The 21129-nt window shown below is 37.3% G+C and overlaps 1 protein-coding gene across 2 annotated transcripts in view; it reads right to left on the reverse strand.

The window, feature by feature from the left end:
- Positions 1 to 976: 976 nt before the first annotated feature.
- Positions 977 to 21129, reverse strand: part of LOC138352566 (nicotinamide phosphoribosyltransferase-like) — a 55257-nt gene continuing 35104 nt past the window's right edge. Inside the window, exons 2-4 of one of the 2 annotated variants that reach the window (XM_069305053.1) lie at positions 2517 to 2587; positions 1739 to 1901; positions 977 to 1275 (exon numbers count right to left, since the gene is read on the reverse strand). In XM_069305053.1, coding sequence (XP_069161154.1) covers positions 1132 to 1275; positions 1739 to 1901; positions 2517 to 2587 — 378 coding nt within the window. In that variant the 3' untranslated portion in view covers positions 977 to 1131. Of the gene's footprint in view, positions 1276 to 1481; positions 1902 to 2516; positions 2588 to 21129 lie in introns of those variants that run through there. The other variant, XM_069305054.1, reaches the window with a different exon arrangement.

The raw sequence follows: 21129 nt of genomic DNA on the forward strand, positions 1-21129 counted from the left end.
CTTTTGTTTGAATTGAAAACATTTCTTACAGACCTTTGGTATGGCCCTTATTCCCTGTTTTGAGTAACCTATATGTAAATCTTTTCGAAAAGATTTTGATTAGGATTTTGCCCATTCATACTGTGTGGTTTAGATATGTGGATGATATTTTGTGTTTATGGCCTACCAATCGTGATCCTCTGGAGTTTCTGGATCAACTCAATTTTCTTTTCTCCACTATTATATTTGCCACCGAGAAAGAGGCAAATAGGGGCCTTACCCATTTGGGACATCATGATCTATAGGATCGTTCAAGTTCAATGTTCACAGAAAGGCTACTAACGTGTACTTCTATGTACAATATCATTCCAGTCGCCATATTAAAGTTAATATAATAAATTAAATATTCCGTGTTTTCCTCCATGTTTTTGAGATCCCTGCATGTTTGCAGCCCTAAATTTATTGATGACGAAGTGACCAAAATATATGGAATTGGGACAAAATTACAATATCCTAAATCAGTCCTAGACACTTCATTCCCCCAAGCAAAGCGAACCTTTTATAATCTCAAACCTATGTCTAGTCGGGAATTAGAGAACGCACTTGTGCTGCGGTACTTTATAGAGTTTTACTAATCTCTCCCAGACTTTTAAGATTTTTAATGTCAATTTAGCCTTTACACACAATAATACAGTAAAATTCTTTTTAATTAAGAACTCTCCTAGTACCTCAGCAGGATGTGTATGTACGATCCCTTGCTAGGACTGGTTTCAAAAATGTAGGCCAAACTGGAAAATCACTTCAGCCCTGGGTGTCCCAACATCAGTACTCAATATGGACTGCACAGCAGTTGCCTCCTTTCCTATGATATGAAGCGAGGCTACATACTACACATTCCAGCAGGATTTGAAAGCATGAAATAATTATTTGATTGAGCAGAAGACAAATTGTGTACCCATAATAATGTAACAAAGCTTGCTAGCACCGTGGCCGGGATTCACAGAGCACTTGCGAGATATGGACTTATCTCGATCGTGGTGGCTTAGTCGGTAAGTAGTAAACAATTTACAAAGCCATCTATACCATTAATGCAAGAGGAACAAGTCTCATAAGTGTAGAGGCGACCGGCTTGGGACATCTGGCCCTGGGTTATTATCTCGTACTTACTTCAAAGAAGCTGGTGACCCAGGGAACAGCTGGGTCGGTATTCTCCACAGTAAAGAGGACGTTCTTTGTGGGCACAACTGTGCCCTCAGGTACAGCCTTCACTCGCAGGGGCAGGCGACCCCCGTGATGCTGGTGAAGGGGATCCATGGCACGCACAGTGAAGGAGGCACCATTTGGACACACGATGGAGGTAGGTGCCATGGGTACGCACAACAGAGGCAAGCGCCATGGGATGTTGAAGAAGGGAGAGGATGTTTTGTATGGTAAAAACGATATTTGGAAAACGAGAATTATATGCTAGGAAACAACAGCTGGGTGGAAAAAGTATTTAGGAAAAGAGTTTAATATTTAATATCACAAAGTTATCCAAAATAAAGAAGACTAGTATTTATACTATAACAGCATGCTTGTTATGCTGCTTGGTAGAATTACTATATATTAAATTTTGTCCAGAATTAGAGTGATATACAAAGAAACATTATTTTTGCCTCACTACTGGAACAAGCTAAGAGTTGCATATTGGCGTTGAGAATGACGATGCTTCAATCTACTGCTTAATACCGACAAAACTAATTATCTGTCATCGCTATACCTCAACCAGATAGTTCCAGCCCTCTTCGTTGAAGACATCATCCCTCTTGAAGACAGCGTTGATGACCTCCTTGGCTTCCTCCACCATGGCTCGTGTCACCACGGGCCCACACAGCCATCGTTTCAATATGTACTGCAGCCCGAAGAACACTGTGTACGGGAACCTGCCGGACCAAGTTATGCCATAGAAATTTGTAGGAGCAAGTTTGCTTACTCTCGGATTTAGGTAAAACTTGTACATGATTGTAAATTTTCACTGCCGCCCATTGGCGTAGCGTGTTTAATAATAAAATCAAATTATGTGTAACTAGCTCAAGATTAGCCAAATATGCCAAGTTTACTTACTGTAGGTAGTGACTGTAAACTTTCCACCGCCGCCCACTGCAGGGGTGAGGAACCACGACGACACACCCCACAACATTTGCCCAGTTTTCCCAGACATATCATTGGCTTACATATACCAAAGTAATTCGCTTTTACATAAGGGCAGATTATTGTTATACGTGATCCCAGCAGATTCTTCAATAATGTATGTCCATGAAGGAGTATTCATTTATACATGCTCCAAACAGATTATTCGCTTACATATGCTTCTAGCAAATTACTCGCCTATACATGACCCTGACAGATAATTCACTTCCTTCGTGTCATCACTAGCACCTAATTGTTCTGTAATTAGAACCTGTTCCAATAGCATATGTTTCTTTCACCACTGACACAATTTATCTCTCACAAGCACTTGCCACGCTACAGATAGTTATGAAAGGACTGGTACTCACCTGCCGCCTCTGGACTCGAAATAAGCGTAGAGTGTGGTAGTGCCAGGAGGGTAGAGCTTGTAGTGAGACGACTGTAGGGAAGATCAGATGTCTCAGTACCAGGAATATTTAATGTGGAACTGCAAAATAATCAAGTGTTAAGCATCACACATGACTTAAGTCTGGCACCGATGTTCACAGGGCACCCTTAGACCACGGCTTATGTTATATGATGTATTTTATTTCATCCGGGCTAAGTTCGGCATGCATCATATGATTTCTTCACTATAGAAATGCAAGAAAATTCTGCTTTGCTTATAAATTCCAATAAATACAATGATTTTACATCTGTTGTTTTATTATTTAATAAATGAATTATTTATTATACATAAGAAATTCATTAATTATAAGATTGTTTTAAAATGTAGCACCATCACACTCAAAAAATAAAAATATTAAAATTAAGACCATTTTTTTTCTCTGAATTCTACTAGAATAGAAAACGTAAAATTAAGGTATAAGCCCTTATCCAAATTGTAGGAACTGATATCGATATTAAAATTTATTTTGAGATGTTACATATCCAAGAAAATCTTTAAATAGTTTTTTTTAAATATTTTAACTCTTTACAAAAGAAGAAATTTGAAATCATTTATTTTTTAATATTTTAAGAATTGCACATAGTAGTGATGCAGAGTGGATTGCGGACTTCAAGTGTTAACAAGCATGAGACTATTGTTTTACTGGTAACTCAGCATGGATGATTATTTAGTTGCACATTAGTATTGCTTACGTAATCCTAGAACAGGAGAGTTGAACCCTATGGCATATATATTTATATTACTATCTAGCATAAAGGTCCAATTTAAATGTTTCTCTATCAACAATGTTATAATAGGTCTGTCACTGTTATGTATAATACTAGAAGGGGTTCCCGGTGATGCCCGGGTCTCTAGCTGTACTCACCTAGTTGTTCTTGCGGGGGTTGAGCTCTGGCTTTTTGGTCCCGCTTCTCAATTGTCAATCAACTGGTGTACAGATTCCTGAGCCAACTGGGCTCTATCATATCTACATTTGAAACTGAGTATGGAGTCTGCTTCCACCACATCAGTGCTTAATGCATTCCATCTGTTAACTACTCTGACACTGAAAAAGTTCTTTCTAACGTCCCTTTGGCTCATTTGGGTACTCAGTTTCCACCTGTGTCCCCTTGTTCGCATACCCCCTGTGTAAAATAGATTTTAATTATCTACCTTGTCAATTCCTCAGAGAATTGTGTAGGTAGTCGTCATGTCTCCCCTTACTATTCTGTCTTCTAGAGTCGTGACGTGTGTTTCTCGCAGCCTTTCCTCGTAACTCATGCCTCTTAGTTCTGGGATTAGCCTAGTGGCAATACATCTGAACATTTTCCAGCTTCTTATTTTGCTTGACACGGTTCGGGTTCCATGCTAGGACCGCATACTTTGGGATTGGTCTTACATATGTGGTATACAAGGTTCTGAATGATTCCTTACACAGGTTCCTGAAGGCAATTCTGATGTTAGTCAGCCTTGCATACGCCGCCAATGTTTTTTATGTGAGCTTCAGGAGACACGTTTGGTGGGATGTCAACTCCTAGAGCTTTCTTTCTGTCCGCTTAATGAAGGACTTCTTCTCCCATTTGGTATCTTGTGTCTGTCCTCCTGTTTCCACCGCCTAGTTTCATTGCCTTACATTTACTCTAGTTGAACTTTAGTAGCCATTTGTTGAACCATTCATTCAGTTTGTCTAGTGTTATGACCCCAAGTAGCCTGGGTGGAACAAGTCCACCCCATTGAGCGTTATTCTGCCTTCGGGACCTGATTGATAGGTCAGAGGAAAAATGTATATAATAAATAATATAATAAACGTCAGTGAATAATTTAAGAATACTAGCAGAGAATGAGCATTCAAATAAGTGACATGAAATGAGATGTCGATGCTTTGGTGACTTGACTTGATGCTAGCAGGACGTCGTGACCTTGCTTGAGCTACAGCACTCGTCAGAGATGGTTTGTACGTAGTGATCTCCTGGGAGAAGGAAGGATAGAGTGCCCTGTGTTGGTGTTGAAGTGAAGGCTATTTGATGTTAAGTGTGAGAAAGCTGTAAGGGAACTTCGTACACCATTTCTCTGTGACTTTAATAATTAGAGGCAGCCTGGAAGTGTGTGTTGGTCGCGTCTTTGTGGAACTCTAATTGTGTGTATGCCTTCAAGAGGAAGAAAGCAAGCAGGCGTTTCTGCTGTGGAGCCTGCTGGGCGACTCCATGCACTCAAATCAGGACTAGAAGAAGCCTTGTGAAGCAGTCCTATAGCGATTTTTGTGGGTGGCCTGTGTGAGTGCCATTGTTGAGGACCAGGGCCTGAGCGTCCCTACGTCATAGATGCCTGCGATAAACCTGTTTAATCGTTTGTTAGATTAGCTACCGATGTTTGATCGTGTGCCCAGCGATCATAGAGAGCATATGTATATATTAGGTAGTAATTTCATTGAGCCATTGAGCTGAAATAGGATATTTAAGTTGGAAGAATATGCTTGAAGGAGGAGTGGTACATCCCGTCTCGCAGAAGCTCAGTGGAAGGCTGAACGGAGGGGGGACGGGAGGGGGAAAGCCCCCCTCCACCAGCGTCGCGGCCGGCGGCGGCTCCAGCGACGCGTCAAGACATGTTCCCAGGTGGACGTGCCCAGGATGGGGGAGGACCCATCGTGGCGGTGCCTTAGTGTTTGAAAGGATGTCGGATGGAGGAGTTTTATTTTCTGTGAATACATTTATTTATATTTTGCCAGGAAAACATTTATTATGGCATGATGATGGATTTGCAGGTTTGTGTGGGAGATGTTATTGAAGAATCTTCATACCAGAGGAGGAGTGTATGCTGAACTCCAAGTGTGAGCTGAAACTCATAGTGGGAGCTATGAGTGTAAGGTGGAATAGGACTTCCAGTGAGGAGTGGAACTCCATGGACACAGCGAATCTTCAAGAAGTGTAGGGAGCTACACATATCTTTTCTGAAGCCAGTGGAGGAGCTTTACTGACATTCAAGGAGGACTTCATGTGCAGTTGATTGGAGGAACTGCAGGAGTACTTTACATAATATTTTTGAGGACCCAGATTGATGATGGTAGTAGGGGACCTCGAGTAATGGAACAGAGGATCTTATGAACACGTTGATGTTTAAGGGATCGCTTGATTCCGTTTTTTGGCGTGAAGAGCGCAGTGCAAGGTGAGAGATTGATGCTATTATGTAGAGTAGGAATTATGTGAATATTTAATGTGCAATGCATTGTAGTTTAAAGCAGTGAGGGGAACAGAAGGTTGTAGGCTGAAGTTTAAGCCACAGTTTGATACAGTTATAGGTTGGAGACATAAGGCGATATTGGAGTCTTATCAGTTGGTAGCAGTCTAAGAGGTTGTATTGCTTATAACTATTACTGTATGTATATTGTGTATGTTCTTGTGTATTAAATGTTATACTTGTTAGCTGACTTTTCTCTAGTTCCTGTGAGGTTCCTGGTTAGTGAGTGAGAGAGAGAGAGAGAGAGAGAGAGAGAGAGAGAGAGAGAGAGAGAGAGAGAGAGAGAGAGAGAGAGAGAGAGAGAGAGAGAGAGAGAGAGAGAGAGTGAGAGAGAGAGAGAGAGAGAGAGAGAGAGAGAGAGAGAGAGAGAGAGAGAGAGAGAGAGAGAGAGAGAGAGAGAGAGTGAGAGAGAGAGAGAGAGAGAGAGAGAGAGAGAGAGAGAGAGAGAGAGAGAGAGAGAGAGAGAGAGAGAGAGAGAGAGAGAGAGAGAGAGAGAGTGAGAGAGAGAGAGAGAGAGAGAGAGAGAGAGAGAGAGAGAGAGAGAGAGAGAGAGAGAGAGAGAGAGAGAGAGAGAGAGAGAGAGAGAGAGAGAGAGAGAGAGAGAGAGAGAGAGAGAGAGAGAGAGAGAGAGAGAGAGAGAGAGAGAGAGAGAGAGAGAGAGAGAGAGAGAGAGAGAGAGAGAGAGAGAGAGAGAGAGAGAGAGAGAGAGAGAGAGAGAGAGAGAGAGAGAGAGAGAGAGAGAGAGAGAGAGAGAGAGAGAGAGAGAGAGAGAGAGAGAGAGAGAGAGAGAGAGAGAGAGAGAGAGAGAGAGAGAGAGAGAGAGAGAGAGAGAGAGAGAGAGAGAGAGAGAGAGAGAGAGAGAGAGAGAGAGAGAGAGAGAGAGAGAGAGAGAGAGAGAGAGAGAGAGAGAGAGAGAGAGAGAGAGAGAGAGAGAGAGAGAGAGAGAGAGAGAGAGAGAGAGAGAGAGAGAGAGAGAGAGAGAGAGAAGAGAGAGAGAGAGAGAGAGAGAGAGAGAGAGAGAGAGAGAGAGAGAGAGAGAGAGAGAGAGAGAGAGAGAGAGAGAGAGTGAGAGAGAGTGAGAGAGAGAGAGAGAGAGAGAGAGAGAGAGAGAGAGAGAGAGAGAGAGAGAGAGAGAGAGAGAGAGAGAGAGAGAGAGAGAGAGAGAGAGAGAGAGAGAGAGAGAGTGTGGCTGCCGAAGTCGGCTGTTTGTTCTGTCAGGGTGTTGTTGGGGTCTCTGTTCGATGGTAGCTAGTAGCAGGTTGGTTCAAATAACAAAGTTTTATTGTATTGTAACCCCCCTCCACCCTGATACTAGGTCATCTTATAGCCTCATACTATCTTTATCTCTCTGTCTAAATCCTCCTCTTAATCTTTGCATCATCAGCAAACAATGAGAGGAACGATTCTATACCCTCTGGGAGAACATTTACATATATCAGAAACAGTAGTCCAAGAACTGAACCCTGCGGGACTCCATTGGTCCCGCAGAGTTCAGTTCCCGCAACCCCGTGGAACCCTACGGGGCTCCACGGGCTTTGTCAATCTGAGATTTCCCCCCTCTCAGTGACTCGCTGTCTTCTGTTGCTTTGGTACTCCCTTATCCAGTGGAGTACCTTCCCTTTCACTCCCGCCTGCATCTCCAGCTTGTGCACTAGTCTCTTTTGTTATACTGTGTCAAAGGCTTTCTGAGAATCCAAAAATATGCAGCCTGCCCAGCCCTATCTTGCATGATTTGTGTTGCTTGGTCGAAGAATTCAATCAATCCTGTGAGGTATGATTTGCCCTTCCTGAACCCATATGGATGTTGTGTTACAAAGTTCTTTTGCTACAGATGTTCCACTAGATTTTTTTGCACAATCTTCTCCGTCATCTTGCATGGTATGCAAGTTAGGGACACTGGGCTGTAGTTCAGTGCCTCTTGCCTATCACCCTTCTTGAATATTGGGACTACATTGGCCATCTTCCAAATTTTTTCCATTTCACCTCTTACCAGTGATTTGTTATATACCATGGAAAGTGGCAGGCACACACCTTCTGCTCCTTCCTTTAGGATCCATGGTGAGATTCCATCCGGGCCTATAGTCTTTATCACATCCAATTCTAGCAGATGCTTCCTCACCACGCCCCCCCCCCCTCTGGTAATCACAAACTTCTCTTGTGGTGTCTAGTTTGATAATCCCTCTCTTATCTCTGGGACTTCTCCTTGCTCTACTGTGAAGACCTCCTGGAAATTCTCATTGAGTTATTTACACACCTCCTTGTCGTTTGTAGTGAATCTGTCTGCCCCTACCTTCAATTTCATTACCTGTTCCTTCACTGTTGTTTTTCTCCTGATGTGACTGTGCAGCAATTTAGGTTTAGTCTTTGCCTTGCTCACTATGTCATTTTCATATTGTCGCTCTGTCTCCTTTCTCACCCTGAAGTAATCATTCCTGTCGCTGTGGTATTTTTCTCTGCTCTTTATTGTCCTGTTATTTCTATTGTTTCTCCATGCCCCCTTACTTAGTTGCTTACATCTCTGATTAAACCATGGGTTTCTTGCCTCCACTTCATTTATTCCCTTTTGAACTGGGACAAACGTGTCTGCTGCCTCCTTACACTTCTGTGTTATGTAGTTCATCATGGCTTGGGCCGTCTCTCCTCTGAACTCTGTTTCCCAAGTTACATCTGTTGGAAATTTTCTTACCTCCTCATAGTTTCCCTTCGGAATGCAGTCTTTTTGTTTTCTGGGCATTTCCTTGAGAATCTTATATATATATATATATATATATATATATATATATATATATATATATATATATATATATATATATATATATATATATATATATATATGCGAACAAGCCTGAATGGTCCCCAGGACAATATGCATTCTGGGGTGTGAGTTTTCAGTTATATATATATATATATATATATATATATATATATATATATATATATATATATATATATATATATATATATATATATATATATATATATATATATATATATATATATATATATATATATATATATATATATATATATATATATATATATATTAGTATATTTTGGTAGCAGTCTTTCCTGTAGACATATATTATTAAATATGACCGAAAAAGTAAGATTAATAATTCTAACACGAATTTTCTCAATCTTTCGTACATTACGCTTCACTGTTGGAGGTAAATCAAAAATCACTTCTCCAAAATTCATTTTTATTTCTAGTCTGACGCGACACGGGCGCGTTTCGTAAAACTTATTACATTTTCAAAGACTTCACAAATACACAACTGATTAGAACTTACGTATCTCTGATTTTATATCTACATTTGAGTGAGGTGGGAGGGGTGATGTGGCATTAACACAAGACAGAACAAGAGGGGATATTAATAGGGTATTAAAAGTATCAACACAAGACAGAACAGAAACAATGGGTATTGAATAGAAGTGTTTGTAGAAAGCCTATTGGTCCATATTTCTTGATGCTTCTATATTGGAGCAGAGTCTTGAGGTGGGTAGAATATAGTTGTGCAATAATTGGCTGTTGATTGCTGGTGTTGACTTCTTGATGTGTAGTGCCTCGCAAACGTCAAGCCGCCTGCTATCGCTGTATCTATCGATGATTTCTGTGTTGTTTACTAGGATTTCTCTGGCGATGGTTTGGTTGTGGGAAGAGATTATATGTTCCTTAATGAAGCCCTGTTGCTTATGCATCGTTAAACGCCTAGAAAGAGATGTTGTTGTCTTGCCTATATACTGTTTTTTTTGGAGCTTACAGTCTCCAAGAGGGCATTTGAAGGCATAGACGACGTTAGTCTCTTTTAAAGCGTTCTGTTTTGTGTCTGGAGAGTTTCTCATGAGTAGGCTGGCCGTTTTTCTGGTTTTATAGTAAATCGTCAGTTGTATCCTCTGATTTTTGTCTGTAGGGATAACGTTTCTATTAACAATATCTTTCAGGACCCTTTCCTCCGTTTTATGAGCTGTGGAAAAGAAGTTCCTGTAAAATAGTCTAATAGGGGGTATAGGTGTTGTGTTAGTTGTCTCTTCAGAGGTTGCATGGCTTTTCACTTTCCTTCTTATGATGTCTTCGATGAAACCATTGGAGAAGCCGTTATTGACTAGGACCTGCCTTACCCTACAGAGTTCTTCGTCGACTTGCTTCCATTCTGAGCTGTGGCTGAGAGCACGGTCGACGTATGCGTTAACAACACTCCTCTTGTACCTGTCAGGGCAGACGCTGTTGGCATTTAGGCACATTCCTATGTTTGTTTCCTTAGTGTAGACTGCAGTGTGGAAACCTCCGCCCTTTTCCATGACTGTTACATCTAGAAAAGGCAGCTTCCCATCCTTTTCCGTCTCGTAAGTGAAACGCAGCACGGAACTCTGCTCAAATGCCTCCTTCAGCTCCTGCAGATGTCTGACATCAGGTACCTGTGTAAAAATGTCGTCAACATACCTGCAGTATATGGCCGGTTTCAAGTTCATGTCGACTAAGACTTTTTGCTCGATAGTACCCATGTAGAAGTTTGCAAACAGGACACCTAGGGGAGAACCCATGGCGACCCCATCTACTTGCTTATACATGTGCCCATCCGGGCTCAAGAAGGGTGCCTCTTTAGTACAAGCTTGGAGTAGTTTCCTCAGAATACTTTCTGGCATGTCAAGAGGAGTACAGGCTGGATCACGATACACTCTGTCGGCTATCATTCCGATTGTCTCGTCCACAGGTACGTTGGTAAACATTTTTGGAGAAATGATTTTTTATTTACCTCCAACAGTGAAGCGTAATGTACGAAAGATTGAGAAAATTCGTGTTAGAATTATTAATCTTACTTTTTCGGTCATATTTAATAATATATATATATATATATATATATATATATATATATATATATATATATATATATATATATATATATATATATATATATATATATATATATATATATATATATATATATATATATATATATATATATATATATATGTCGTACCTAGTAGCCAGAACGCACTTGTCAGCCTACTATGCAAGGCCCGATTTGCCTAATAAGCCAAGTTTTCATGAATTAATTGTTTTTCGACTACCTAACCTACCTAACCAAACCTAACCTAACTTTTTCGGCTACCTAACCAAACCTAACCTATAAAGATAGGTTAGGTTAGGTTAGGTAGGGTTGGTTAGGTTTGGTCATATATCTACGTTAATTTTAACTCCAATAAAAAAAAATTGACCTCATACATAATGAAATGGGTAGCTTTATCATTTCATAAGAAAAAAATTAGAAAAAATATATTAATTCAGGAAAACTTGGCTTATTAGGCAAATCGGGCCTTGAATAGTAGGCCAAAAAGTAAGTTCTGGCTACTAGGTACGACATATATATATATATATATATATATATATATATATATATATATATATATATATATATATATATATATATATATATATATATATATATATGTGTGGTACCTAGTAGCCAGAACGCACTTCTCAGCCTACTATGGAAGGCCCGATTTGCCTAATAAGCCAAGTTTTCATGAACTAATTGTTTTTCGACGACCTAACCTACCTAACCTAACTTTTTCGGCTACCTAACCTAACCTAACCTATAGAGATAGGTTAGGTTAGATTAGGTAGGGTTGGTTAGGTTCGGTCATATATCTACGTTAATTTTAACTCTAATAAAATAAAATTGACCTCATACATAATGAAATGGGTAACTTTATCATTTCATAAGAAAAAAATTAGAGAAAATATATTAATACAGGAAAACTTGGCTTATTAGGCAAATCGGGCCTTGCATAGTAGGCCGAGAAGTGCGTTCTGGCTTATATATATATATATATATATATATATATATATATATATATATATATATATATATATATATATATATATATATATATATATACATATATATATATATATATATATATATATATATATATATATATATATATATATATATATTATTAAATATGACCAAAAAAGTAAGATTAATAATTCTAACACGAATTTTCTCAATCTTTCGTACATTTCTTTTCACTGTTGGAGGTAAATCAAAAATCAATTCTCCAAAATTCATTTTTATTTCTAGTCTGACGCGACACGAGCGCGTTTCGTAAAACTTATTACATTTTCAAAGACTTTAGTTCACAAATATACAACTGAATAGAACTTACGCATCTCCGATTTTATATCTACATTTGAGTGAGGTGGAAGGAGTGATGTGGCATTAACACAAGACAGAACAAGATGTGGCATTAATAGGGTATTAATTTCATCAACACAAAACAGAACAAGAGTATTAATAGGGTATTAATTTCATCAACACAAGACAGAACACGAAACAATGGATATTGAATAGAAGTGTTTGTAGAAAGCCTATTGGTCCATATTTCTTGATGCTTCTATAGTGGAGCGGAGTCTTGAGGTGGGTAGAATATAGTTGTGCAATAATTGGCTGTTGATTGCTGGTGTTGACTTCTTGATGTGTAGTGCCTCGCAAACGTCGAGCCGCCTGCTATCGCTGTATCTATCGATGATTTCTGTGTTGTTTACTAGGATTTCTCTGGCGATGGTTTGGTTGTGGGAAGAGATTATATGTTCCTTAATGGAGCCCTGTTGCTTATGCATCGTTAAACGCCTAGAAAGAGATGTTGTTGTCTTGCCTATATACTGGTTTTTTGGAGCTTACAGTCTCCAAGAGGGCATTTGAAGGCATAGACGACGTTAGTCTCTTTTAAAGCGTTCTGTTTTGTGTCTGGAGAGTTTCTCATGAGTAGGCTGGCCGTTTTTCTGGTTTTATAGTAAATCGTCAGTTGTATCCTCTGATTTTTGTCTGTAGGGATAACGTTTCTATTAACAATATCTTTCAGGACCCTTTCCTCCGTTTTATGAGCTGTGGAAAAGAAGTTCCTGTTAAATAGTCTAATAGGGGGTATAGGTGTTGTGTTAGTTGTCTCTTCAGAGGTTGCATGGCTTTTCACTATCCTTCTTATGATGTCTTCGACGAAACCATTGGAGAAGCCGTTATTGACTAGGACCTGCCTTACCCTACAGAGTTCTTCGTCGACTTGCTTCCATTCTGAGCTGTGGCTGAGAGCACGGTCGACATATGCGTTAACAACACTCCTCTTGTACCTGTCTGGGCAGTCGCTGTTGGCATTTAGTCACATTCCTATGTTTGTTTCCTTAGTGTAGACTGCAGTGTGGAAACCTCCGCCCTTTTCCATGACTGTTACATCTAGAAATGATAGCTTCCCATCCTTTTCCATCTCGTAAGTGAAACGCAGCACGGAACTCTGCTCAAATGCCTCCTTCAGCTCCTGCAGATGTCTGACATCAGGTACCTGTGTAAAAATGTCGTCAACATACCTGCAGTATATGGCCGGTTTCAAGTTCATGTCGACTAAGACTTTTTGCTTGATGGTACCCATGTAGAAGTTTGCAAACAGGACACCTAGGGGAGAACCCATGGCGACCCCATCTACTTGCTTATACATGTGCCCATCCGGGCTCAAGAAGGGTGCCTCTTTAGTACAAGCTTGGAGTAGTTTCCTCAGAATATTACACTCTGTCGATACACACTCACACAATATTACACACTCGATACACTCTGTCGGCTATCATTCCGATTGTCTCGTCCACAGGTACGTTGGTAAACAGCGATTCTACGTCCAACGAGGCTCTTATCCCTGTGGCCCGTGTGCCCCGCAGTAAGTCAACAAATTCCTTTGGAGACTTCAGGCTGAAGGCGCAAGGAACATAAGGAGTCAGCAGGCCGTTGACTCGCTTCGCCAGTCTGTACGTGGGTGTGGGTATCTGGCTAATGATTGGCCGAAGTGGGTTTCCAGGCTTGTGTGTCTTGACATTTCCATACGCATATCCAGGTTTATATTCCCCAATGATCTTTGGCAGGTGGAGTCCGGATTTCTTGGCGTTCATAGTTTCGATCAGTTTATTGACCTTTGCTTTTAATTCGGCTGTAGTGTCCTTCGTTACCCTTTGGAACTTAGTTTGGTCAGAGAGTATGATGTTCATTTTCGCCAGATATTCGTCTTTTTTAAGAATGACATATATTGGCGACTTGTCACCTCTCCTGATAACTATCTCCTTATTCTCACGAAGGCTTTTAGCTGCCGCTTTAAGCTCGGGGGACAGTATGGTGCTTCTGTAATTGCCTCGATTCTTTCCTCCTTCTGCAATAAGTTCTGCTTGTAAGGTATCTTTGGTAGTGACCTTCTTTTGTGTCTCGAGGTCGAATATGTCGTCCAACAGAATTTCCAACTCTACTTTCCGGGCCATCTCACTCGGTCTGGACATAACATGACAGTTTATGCCCAGATTTAGGAGAGTGACTTGGTCCTCAGTGAGGTTTATTCCTACAAGGTTCAGGAAGCCATCTCTTGGTCGTGGAATTGCCATAGGTCCTCCATATAATGTTTTTAGTTTCTTGATAATCCTTGTTTCAGTGCTGAGGTGATGTTGGTCTGTGAGGATGTCGAGGTGTTGTTCAATGCGGGTACGGATACTATCGTCGATGTTGCTATTTCTCCACTCGTTTGTTGCATGAAGTAGTTGCGTTTTGTTGTCTTTGATTTCATTCTCTGCCTTGTATATCTGATCACGAATCAGATCCTGGCGATATTTTATCGTGAAGGCTTGATTCCTTGCTGCTAGGTCGTGCGCTTTAATATTAGTATATTTTGGTAGCAGTCTTTCCTGTAGACATATACTACAAACACTTCATATAGACATATCTACAAACACTTCTATTCAATATCCATTGTTTCGTGTTCTGTCTTGTGTTGATGAAATTAATACCCTATTAATACTCTTGTTCTGTCTTGTGTTGATGAAATTAATACCCTATTAATGCCACATCTTGTTCTGTCTTGTGTTAATGCCACATCACCCCTTCCACCTCACTCAAATGTAGATATAAAATCGGAGATGCGTAAGTTCTATTCAGTTGTGTATTTGTGAACTAAAGTCTTTGAAAATGTAATAAGTTTTACGAAACGCGCTCGTGTCGCGTCAGACTAGAAATAAAAATGAATTTTGGAGAATTGATTTTTTATTTACCTCCAACAGTGAAAAGAAATGTACGAAAGATTGAGAAAATTCGTGTTAGAATTATTAATCTTACTTTTTCGGTCATATTTAATAATATATGTCTACAGGAAAGACTGCTACCAAAATATACTAATATATATATATATATATATATATATATATATATATATATATATATATATATATATATATATATATATATATATATATATATATATATATATATATTTGTCGTACCTAGTAGCCAGAACGCACTTCTCAGCCTACTATGCAAGGCCAGATTTGCCTAATAAGCCAAGTTTTCCTGAATTATTATATTTTCTTTAATTTTTTTCTTATGAAATGATAAAGCTACCCATTTTATTATGTATGAGGTCAATTTTTTTTTATTGGAGTTAAAATTATTGGAGATATATGACCGAACCTAACCAACCCTACCTAACCTAACCTAACCTATCTTTATAGGTTAGGTTAGGTTAGGTAGCCAAAAAAGTTAGGTTAGGTAGTCGAAAAAACATTAATTCATGAAAACTAGGCTTATTAGGCAAATCGGGCCTTGCATAGTAGGCTGAGAAGTGCGTTCTGGCTACTAGGTACGACATATATATACATATATATATATATATATATATATATATATATATATATATATATATATATATATATATATATATATATATATATATATATATATATATATATATATATATATGTGCGTATATCACGAAAATAAACACGTGATTAAGAATGTGACAATGTCAGACCACGGAGGAAAAATGAAACAGGAAATTTCCTTAAGTACTTTCGTATATTAAATACATCTTCAGAAGGTCAATAGACCTTCTGAAGATGTATTTAATTTACGAAAGTACTTAAGGAAATTTCCTGTTTCATTTTTCCTCCGTGGTCTGACATTGTCATATATATATATATATATATATATATATATATATATATATATATATATATATATATATATATATATATATATGTCGTACCTAGTAGCCAGAACGCACTTCTCAGCCTACTATGCAAGGCCCGATTTGCCTAATAAGCCAAGTTTTCATGAATTAATTGTTTTTCGATTACCTAACCTAACCTAACCTAACTTTTTCGGCTACCTAACCTAACCTAACCTATAGAGATAGGTTAGGTTAGGTTAGGTAGGGTTTTTTTAAGTTCGGTCATATATCTATGTTAATTTTAACTCCAATAAAAAAAATTGACCTCATACATAATGAAATTAGTAGCTTTATCATTTCATAATAAAAAAATAGAGAAAATATATTAATTCAGGAAAACTTGGCTTATTAGGCAAATCGGGCCTTGCATAGTAGGCCAAAAAGTGCGTTCTGGCTACTAGGTACGACATATTTATATATATATATATATATATATATATATATATATATATATATATATATATATATATATATATATATATATATATATATATACATGTATATATATGTGTTTATATATATATATATATATATATATATATATATATACACACATATATATACATGTATATACATATATATATATATATATATATATATATATATATATATATATATATATATATATATATATATATATATATATATATATATATATATATATGTGCGTATATCACGAAAATAAACACGTGATTAAGAATGTGACAATGTCAGACCACGGAGGAAAAATGAAACAGGAAATTTCCTTAAGTACTTTCGTATATTAAATACATCTTCAGAAGGTCAATAGACCTTCTGAAGATGTATTTAATTTACGAAAGTACTTAAGGAAATTTCCTGTTTCATTTTTCCTCCGTGGTCTGACATTGTCATATATATATATATATATATATATATATATATATATATATATATATATATATATATATATATATATATATATATATATATATATATATGTCGTACCTAGTAGCCAGAACGCACTTCTCAGCCTACTATGCAAGGCCCGATTTGCCTAATAAGCCAAGTTTTCATGAATTAATTGTTTTTCGATTACCTAACCTAACCTAACCTAACTTTTTCGGCTACCTAACCTAACCTAACCTATAGAGATAGGTTAGGTTAGGTTAGGTAGGGTTTTTTTAAGTTCGGTCATATATCTATGTTAATTTTAACTCCAATAAAAAAAATTGACCTCATACATAATGAAATTAGTAGCTTTATCATTTCATAATAAAAAAATAGAGAAAATATATTAATTCAGGAAAACTTGGCTTATTAGGCAAATCGGGCCTTGCATAGTAGGCCAAAAAGTGCGTTCTGGCTACTAGGTACGACATATTTATATATATATATATATATATGTCGTACCTAGTAGCCAGAACGCACTTCTCAGCCTACTATGCAAGGCCCGATTTGCCTAATAAGCCAAGTTTTCATGAATTAATTGTTTTTCGACTACCTAACCTACCTAACCTAACCTAACCTAACTTTTTTGGCTACATAACCCAACCTAACCTATAGAGATAGGTTAGGTTAGGTTAGGTAGGGTTGGTTAGGTTCGGTCATATATCTACGTTAATTTTAACTCCAATGAAAAAAATTGACCTCATACATAATGAAATGGGTAGCTTTATAATTTCATAAGAAAAAATTTAGAGAAAATATATTATTTCAGGAAAACTTGGCTTATTAGGCAAAACGGGCCTTGCATAGTAGGCTGAGAAGTGCGTTCTGGCTACTAGGTACGACATATATATATATATATATATATATATATATATATATATATGTCGTACCTAATAGCCAGAACGCACTTCTCAGCCTACTATTCGAGGCCCGATTTGCCTAATAAGCCAAGTTTTCATGAATTAATGTTTTTTCGTCTACCTAACCTACCTAACCTAACCTAACCTAGCTTTTTTTGGCTACCTAACCTAACCTTACCTATAAATATAGGTTAGGTTAGGTTAGGTAGGGTTGGTTAGGTTCGGTCATATATCTACGTTAATTTTAACTCCAATAAAAAAAATTGACCTCATACATAGTGAAAAGGGTTGCTTTATCATTTCATAAGAAAAAAATTATAGTAAATATATTAATTCAGGAAAACTTGGCTTATTAGGCAAATCGGGCCATGAATAGTAGGCTGAGAAGTGAGTTCTGGCTACTAGGTACGACATATATATATATATATATATATATATATATATATATATATATATATATATATATATATATACATGTATATATATGTGTTTATATATATATATATATATATATATACACACATATATATACATGTATATACATATATATATATATGTCGTACCTAGTAGCCAGAACTCACTTCTCAGCCTACTATTCAAGGCCCGATTTGCCTAATAAGCCAAGTTTTCCTGAATTAATATATTTACTATAATTTTTTTCTTATGAAATGATAAAGCAACCCTTTTCTCTATGTATGAGGTCAATTTTTTTTTATTGGAGTTAAAATTAACGTAGATATATGACCGAATCTAACCAACCCTACCTAACCTAACCTAACCTATATTTATAGGTAAGGTTAGGTTAGGTAGCCAAAAAAAGCTAGGTTAGGTTAGGTTAGGTAGGTTAGGTACACGAAAAAACATTAATTCATGAAAACTTGGCTTATTAGGCAAATCGGGCCTTGAATAGTAGGCTGAGAAGTGCGTTCTGGCTATTAGGTACGACATATATATATATATATATATATATATATATATATATATATATATATATATATGTCGTACCTAGTAGCCAGAACTCACTTCTCAGCCTACTATGCAAGGCCCGATTTGCCTAATAAGCCAAGTTTTCATGAATTAATGTTTTTTAGTCGACCTAACCTACCTAACCTAACCTAACCTAGCTTTTTTTGGCTACCTAACCTAACCTTACCTATATATATAGGTTAGGTTAGGTTAGGTAGGGTTGGTTAGGTTCGGTCATATATCTACGTTAATTTTAACTCCAATAAAAAATAATTGACCTCATACATAGTGAAAAGGGTAGCTTTATCATTTCATAAGAAAAAAATTATAGTAAATATATTAATTCAGGAAAACTTGGCTTATTAGGCAAATCGGGCCTTGAATAGTAGGCTGAGAAGTGAGTTCTGGCTACTAGGTACGACATATATATATATATATATATATATATATGTATATATATATATATATATATATATATATATACATATATATATAAAAATATATATATATCTATATATATATATATATATATATATATATATATATGTATATATATATATATGTTGTACCTAGTAGCCAGAACGTCATACTCGGCCTGCTATGCAAGGCCCGATTTGCCTAATAAGCCAAGTTTTCCTGAATTAATATACTTTCTCTAATTTTTTTCTTATGAAATGATAAAGCATTTTATTATTTATTAAAGCCTCATACATTTCATTATGTATGAGGTCAATTTTTTTTTATCGGGGTTAAAATTAACTTTGATATATGACCGAACCTAACCAACCCTACCTAACCTAACCATATATATATATATATATATATATATATATATATATATATATATATATATATATATATATATATATATATATATATATATATATATATATGTCGTACCTAGTAGCCAGAACGCACTTTTCGGCCTACTATGCAGGGCCTGATTTGCCTAATAAGCCAAGTTTTCCTGAATTAATATATTTTCTCTAATTTTTTTCTTTTGAAATGATAAAGCTACCCATTTCATTATGTATGAGGTAACAAAATTTTTATTGGAGTTAAAATTAACGTAGATATATGACCGAACCTAACCAACCCTACCTAACCTAACCTAACCTATCTTTATAGGTTAGGTTAGGTTAGGTAGCCAAAAAAGTTAGGTTAGGTTAGGTTAGGTAGGTTTGGTCGTCGAAAAACAATTAATTCATGAAAACTTGGCTTATTAGGCAAATCGGGTCTTGCATAGTAGGCTGAGAAGTGCGTTCTGGCTACTAGGTACGACATATATATATATATATATATATATATATATATATATATATATATATATATATATATATATATATATATATATATATATATATATATATATATATATATATATATATATATATATATTTGCCTAATAAGCCAAGTTTTCATGAAATATTTGTTTTTCGGCAACCTAACCTACCTAACCTAACCTAACCTAACTTTTTAGGCTACCTAACCTAACCTAACCAATAAAGATAGGTTAGGTTAGGTTAGGTAGGGTTGGTTAGGTTCGGTCATATATCTACGTTAATTTTAACTCCAATAAAAATTTTGTTACCTCATACATAATGAAATGGGTAGCTTTATCATTTCAAAAGAAAAAAATTAGAGAAAATATATTAATTCAGGAAAACTTGGCTTATTAGGCAAATCAGGCCCTGCATAGTAGGCCGAAAAGTGCGTTCTGGCTACTAGGTACGATATATATATATATATATATATATATATATATATATATATATATATATATATATATATATATATATATATATATATATATATATATATATATATATATATATATATATATATATATATATATATATATGCTTTCATTCTTTCTTTCTAGAGATAACATGTTTTCTTTTTTATAGATTCTACACCGGTGTGCATAGACTTGGTATCCACAAGCACTGAGAGCAGCAGTGAGACAGACACAGACAGCGGCAGTGACAGCACAGCGGAGCTGTCATTACCCTTACTCAGCTTGCACCCCTCAGCTCACGGGGAGGGAGGGGCTCGTTCACGCGCTCACTCAATTCCCCTTTCCTCCTCCCAGCCCCATACCTCAATCTATCGGCAGCAGCGGCTCGGTCATCAGCAGCAGCTGCAGCAGCAACAGTGGCAAGAGCACTACCGTTAACAGCATCACAGTCCGTGAGAACAGCCTAGACTCAGAGGACAGCTCAGCAGACCTTGACCTTGTCTTGTTAGTGTCTGACAATTCTGACTGGTTAGCACCGTCTGGCGTACCTGCTGACCGAGCAGTCTCGCCCATTCATGTCGAAGGGGGGCTCTCTCCTCCCCCCACCCCTCCTAGCCCTCTCCCATCCTCCCCCCACCCCTCCTAGCCCTCTCCCATCCTCCCCCCACCCCTCCTAGCCCTCTCCCATCCCCTCTCCCATTCTCCCCCACCTGCGCTAGAAATTCAACCTCAGCTGCTGGATCGAATTGTTAACTATAATGACGGGTATGTTCGGTTCTCATTCTCCATACCAGAGCATGTTAACACCTCCCCAGGAC

Source organism: Procambarus clarkii, chromosome 54 (genome assembly GCF_040958095.1).
Source record: "Procambarus clarkii isolate CNS0578487 chromosome 54, FALCON_Pclarkii_2.0, whole genome shotgun sequence".
Classification (NCBI taxonomy): domain Eukaryota; kingdom Metazoa; phylum Arthropoda; class Malacostraca; order Decapoda; family Cambaridae; genus Procambarus; species Procambarus clarkii.